Raw genomic sequence first — 5,880 nt, forward strand, 5'->3', positions numbered from 1 at the left:
AACGTCGCCCTTCCTTGGCATCCATGCCTTCTTGGTTAGGGTTTGTAAAGTTAACTATTTTGATATGATTCAAATTAGATAGCAACCTATTATAGATAAATGGAGAACTGTGTTTTTTTTTTTTCTCTCTCACGAGTCGACATGGTTATTTCAAAGTATTTTGACGGAGGTCTATATCAATATAGGTTATCACATCTTTGCTTGTAGCCTCAGCATATATTTACCTTGTCCTCTCTGTTGGTTTTACTCACTTCACTTGTTACTTTCATTTAAATCAGTGGTGTTCAGCGATCAGCATATTGTTTTGATGGCGAAATATCTCCTGACATTTTGTCATTTTCATGTTTGGTTTTGCGCATAGAATATTTTTTTTTTTTACAGTTTCACTTTGCTTTCAAATAGATCCTGGGTAGATGTGTTAGTATGTTGCATGACTTGCATTTCATGAGTGTGTATAACAATCTTGTAATTAAAAATTTCTACAATCATTTTATCTTTGAAGACAACCTTTGTAGCAAAGCAACACCATATAACCATTGAAACATAATGGTTGTCATTGCTGCAACATGATGCTTGTCTTCAATGGACAAACAGTTAGGCATAGTAACAATGTCGCGTTACACAAGTTACCATAAACTCAGTGGTAACTTCACTAGAATTTAGCTGTTAGTTGCAATTTCAACACAGAATTTACATGTACTTCCTTTATTGAACATTTGAACTTGGTACTGAACCTGACTGCTGATGTTCTAACTTTTGCAAAGTACATAGAACTTTTCACAGTTTACTCTACTTTGTTATTAAATGATAACTAAAATTCTCCTTCTAATTCATCTGTATCCTAACTTTTTAATTGTTTGCATTCATTGAATTTTTTCGTCATTAAAATCAGTTTCTGAGGCGAACAACGGTGGTTCATTGTTTGATTCCTTTAGACAAAATAGCATGTTTCTGATTGATTGCACAAGTAATAGAATTTAGACCGGCATGAAACCTTGTACGTGCTAACTGCCAGGCCAATTTTCTGCTAGAATTTACAGTAGTAGTAATGAACTGATTTATACTTCTTTGTTGTCTATATGTAGGGACTAAAAACATTGTAAGGTTGTATTCATTCAAGATTCTTTTGGTGAAATGATAGGTAAGTTTCAGATCTGACAATTACAATATGATATAAAAGACAAACTTCCCCTGTTAATTGATGAATAAAAGAAGGAAAGGAATATTTTCTTACTTGCCTTTTTTTCATCCCATAAACTTGTAAATTAGGAATGATTTTGAATTATTGGATCTCATTCAAGGTTGATTTTGGTTTACTCGGTTGGGTCACATCTGTGTCTATTGCCAATTATCTTAATATGATTATCAGTCACAATTCAGGGTGTGATAATATGGTACAGTTTAAGTTTAGGTCAAGTAATCAAATACGAATCAGTTTTTCCACGTCTATTAATACTTATATGTGTTAGTAATGCTCCCCTTGTTTGATAGTGACTTCCATAATTGATAGCTTGATATGTGAATCTTGCAAGCCTGTGTTCCCAGTATTTTATCCTCACTACCTGTTTCTTGTAGCTAATTACTTAATCATGTGCTTATTTGATGGATGAATCAAAAGCTTCTAACATACTAGTTAGGATTTTTTTTCCTTGTTTTTTTTGACATTAGAGGTCCTGCATTAAATAGGCAGCCCTGTTAGTATATGTGAATTTGACTGTAATCAAATGAAAACAGACAACTGATTCGAGATCACACTCAATTGGTTACATATTAGTGTTTGCTCTTCTTGCAGATCAAACTAAATCAAATTGCTTTAAGAATTATAAACTCAGACAACTATGTCTATAAGAGCTGGACATAATCTTCCCCGAACTTTCCTTATTCTATACTTAAGCAAAAGCTTACAGAATGATAAACCAATAAACCATTGTAGTATTCATGTACAGCATTAAATTATCAGACACCACAATGTGTTTTTCTTTTGACTTGGTCTAACTTCCAGGTACATGGATTGGAAGCTATGCCGTGAGCCTAATGCTGTTATCTTGAATTATTCCTGATGTTGAATTGCATGGTCATGCTGCTCTTTGAACTGTGTGTACTTCATAATTTACACTGCAACGTAAATCTTTTCAATAATCCTGATTTTGGCCGTGTTCATGTATTTGCATGCCATTTTTAATCTTGATCATTGGCTTGTAGGAGAAAAAAAAAGTACAGGAATCTCCATCAGATTAAAAAGAATGTAAACCAATTTTTTCCAAGAGAAGCCATTTACTATGACAAAGACGGCCTCTGAGACCTTGGACTGACGAAATTAGTGAGATATCTGGATGAACTTGAAGGAGCATATGAAAGATTTTTCACCAAAGGGATTAAAGACTGCACAACATCCGTCATTAAAGGTCTGTAATCTGGCTCTACTTGTACACAAACAGCAGCAATCGCTGCAATCTGTAGAAAAGAAAAAACGATGAATTAGGATCATTTAAATTAGCTTTGCTGTCGCATGATCATTATTTAAAGCTAATGAAACAGATTCTCTGACCTGAATTATATCCTTTTGGGAGTATTGCCCTTTTAAATTTGGATCAATCATTTCCATTACCTTCTGTCTGTGAGTTAATCTTGGAAGAGCCTGAAATTGAAAGCATGAGTCAATTTTAATCAGCAAAAATCAGTTTTTTAGTCAGTAGTAATCAGTTCAGCTCAGTAAAAATCTATCGAGGACCTAGTCATTACTATATACTAACCCAATCAACAAGGACATGCTCTCCTGATGGGCGCCTTGTATCTACGGGTACACGTCCTGTAATGAGCTGTAAAAGAACAACCCCAAAGCTGTAAACATCTGATTTCGTTGTGAGCTTCCCTGTTGAAGCATACCTGTACAACTAAAATCAATTAGAGAGCGAAACTCCAAGAGACCGAGAACAGAAGACCACATGATATGATAAGTAAATAGGACTAGTCATTATGAATTTTTAGCATTTAGTGTGTCCTTACTAATTAAGACAACATTCTAATTTCCTTCCTTTTTTATAGGTGAAGATTAGCATATTGTCCTTAGTATGATTCTTTAAGCTTCATAAATGCTATTCAGGATAATGTTAAGCCTTACATGTATACTGTAAGGACCACACTGCATTATTAGAGACTCGTAGTTTTCAGTTATATGGTTAAGAAAGGGATGCATGAGAATACAGCGGGGGGTGGGGTGGGGGTGAGGAGAAGGAAAAGCACCCACTCTGGAGCCAGGTATCCTGTGGTCCCTAAGACGCGAGTTGAAATCTGACCGTTGATCTTATTAGAACCTGTCTTAGCCAAACCAAAATCAGACACCTTAGCCCTGAAGTTATGGTCCAATAGAATGTTGCTGCATTTGAAGTCCCTGTGGATTATGGAAGGTGTTACATGCTCATGAAGGAACTCGAGGGCACGGGCACAATCAAGGGCAATACGTAGTCGAGTGCCCCAATCCAATGGCTGAGGGTATGTGTGAGGTGAATGTAGGTGCTGCTGTAGGCTGCCGTTGGGCATAAATTCAAATATTAGGAGCCTGTGATTTTGGTCCGCGCAATAGCCAAGTAGCTCAACTAGGTAAGGGGATTGTAAACGGCTTAGTAGGTCCACCTGCCCATAGAAAAGCTATCTTATTAATTCTCAAACCATGTGAATAGTTGATGAGGCTTCATAAATGCAAATTCATATGGATACAAAATAAGCACATAATCTAGTTATTCTTTACTGAGGTTTACTTAACTTGAGAAGAAAATGACAAAATATAATAGAGCACAAGTCAAACCCCTAAGAAATTCTCTCTTTTAAACTAAGGTTAGGACTTTATTTAATAGACAAAAATATCTTTAAGTAAAGCTTAAGTCCCTTTACAATAAGATAAGTACTTATCATTAAAAATTTAATCCCATATAAGTTGTTTTCATTAGATTCTTGCTAGTGAAAAAGAAAACGCTATAAATAGTTTCAAGGGTTATGAATAAGAAACTTGAGTGGCTAATAATGGATATTTAATAACGCCAATTAACCCGTGTTTTTGTCACTATGAGTAATATCTATAGTCGTCCTACATGCTATGTTTCTGAATCCTTTTATTATTCCTAGGCTGATTAAAGTCATAACTTTTTAATTGGTCAATAACCCAATTAAATTATACTTTCATAAGAAATTTCATTTCAAATCTATTACAGTAATTCAATTTCAATTTTCTGAGAGTTGACAACCCTACAAGAATCGATACAATTAGAACATTCTGACAACAGCTAATCCATCATTCTATCCTGCTGTTTGTATTGAAAGAGGAAAAAGAACAAAGGAAACATCATATGAATAGATATCTTAAAATTGGAATAAGAAATGAAAGGCCAAAAAAGAATTTAATGAAAGGCAACCTTACCTCTATTCTAAAAGCACGCTCTCCTTGCTTGCCATTGCTGTTCACCATCTTAATTGCTGTCACAGTCCCATCTCCTAGGATTCCTCTGTACACCACCCCGTAACCTCCGTGCCCTATCACATTCGCCTCGTTGAAGTTGTTAGTTGCCATTTCCAGCTCCTTGTATGTGAATACTTGTACACCTTTTTGTCTAAATTGTGATGATGTACGCCTCGAGCTTGGGTTTGATATACACCCATTCTTCACCTCTATTCAGTTATCATAAACCAGTATCCTATATCAGACTTTTACTGACAGTCTGAATAATAAAATCTTAAACAAAGTAATAATTTTTAACACTGAAGAGTGAAATCTAGTACAAGTAGTAAACATTGTTGTTACCTGGACTGCTTTCAGTAAAACTGATGGAAGTATCAGCTGGAAACTTGCAGCTGTTGTCGCTGTTGCTGTTGCTGTTATAATTGTTACACTTCGACGAACTTCTCTGTCGTCTAAGCAGTATAATAAGGACTACGATGAAAGAAAGCAGAATAAGTATGAAAATAGGTATGACAATCAGGAGAATGGAAGTCAGGGAAAGACTCCCCTGGTTACCCTGCTTATCATCATAATTTCCGGGTGGCGAATGGTGAAACGAGTGTTCACCACCGCGGTAGTTGGCTGCAGCACCGTCAGATGATTCTGCAGAACCAAGAATGGAGGAAGTTTCCATGACAAAAATGGGAAGTACAAAGAACAGAAGATTGGTTAAAAAAGAGATTTTTATTTTATGCAATTATGAACTGAAATCTGGTGGAAAAATTCTGATGTAACTTTCTGTTAAGTAAGCACAGAAAGCAATGTATGAAATAAAAAGAAGAGGAGAGAGAAAATAACAGATTTGGTAAGAAGAGGAATGAGGGGTGTATGTATAGTTGTAGTGTATTGCCTTAGTAGAAGGTCATCCTACAAGTTTAAGGCACATGAATATCTTAAGACTTTTTATCTATCTTCCCGTGACCAAGAAAAAGAGGGTTATTTAAGTTGGTTTTAGTTTGGCTGTTCTTTTGTTATTTGGCTTTGGAATAGTCTTTGTCTTTGACAAGGAATAGACTAAGAGGCATATTTTGGTCTAATTTATTTGCCTGCGATTTGCGAAACTGCAAGTGGTAAATGGGTCATCTGAATCAAGTTTAGTTCAAGTTAGTCATTTGTCGTCTTGTCGAAGAATTTGTTACAATGTACAAAATTTTTGAAATTGTGTCATGTCAAGATTAACTTAAAAAAAAATAGTACTCTTGGAATACTTCTCTATGTCACAATAAATTGGTAAAAAAAGAACAAAAAGATGATTTGTGTTAGTTAAACTTATACTTCCTCTGTTTTTTTTTTTACTTGTAACACTTTACTTTTTACGTTTGTCGATGCATTATTTCAATCGTTTATATCTTTAATTAGTAATATGTAAAAATTATAAATGTTAGACA

The 5,880-nt window shown here is 35.0% G+C and overlaps 1 protein-coding gene across 1 annotated transcript; it reads right to left on the reverse strand.

Moving 5' to 3' along the window:
- Nucleotides 1-1,698: 1,698 nt before the first annotated feature.
- LOC145604979 (putative serine/threonine-protein kinase PBL7) lies at nt 1,699-5,406 on the reverse strand. The gene is made up of 6 exons (XM_081660976.1): nt 4,796-5,406; nt 4,415-4,662; nt 3,248-3,633; nt 2,754-2,886; nt 2,549-2,638; nt 1,699-2,454 (listed from the first exon to the last, which is right to left on the reverse strand). The coding sequence occupies exons 1-6, from the start codon at nt 5,124-5,126 to the stop codon at nt 2,278-2,280; spliced, it is 1,365 nt and encodes a 454-aa protein (XP_081517102.1). The 5' UTR covers nt 5,127-5,406; the 3' UTR covers nt 1,699-2,277.
- Between the last annotated feature and the right edge of the window lie 474 nt (nt 5,407-5,880).

This window comes from Chenopodium album, chromosome 22, assembly GCF_948465745.1.
Source record: "Chenopodium album chromosome 22, dcCheAlbu1.1, whole genome shotgun sequence".
Classification (NCBI taxonomy): domain Eukaryota; kingdom Viridiplantae; phylum Streptophyta; class Magnoliopsida; order Caryophyllales; family Amaranthaceae; genus Chenopodium; species Chenopodium album.

Excerpts from the sequence above, each read along its gene's own strand:
- LOC145604979 (XM_081660976.1), bottom strand. The coding sequence starts at position 5,126 with ATGGAAACTTCCTCCATTCTTGGTTCTGCAGAATCATCTGACGGTGCT. Across the intron at positions 4,663-4,795 it reads TTTTACTGAAAGCAGTCCAG|AGGTGAAGAATGGGTGTATA; the intron begins GTAACAACAATG and ends ATAACTGAATAG. Across the intron at positions 2,639-2,753 it reads AGCATGTCCTTGTTGATTGG|GCTCTTCCAAGATTAACTCA; the intron begins GTTAGTATATAG and ends TTTCAATTTCAG.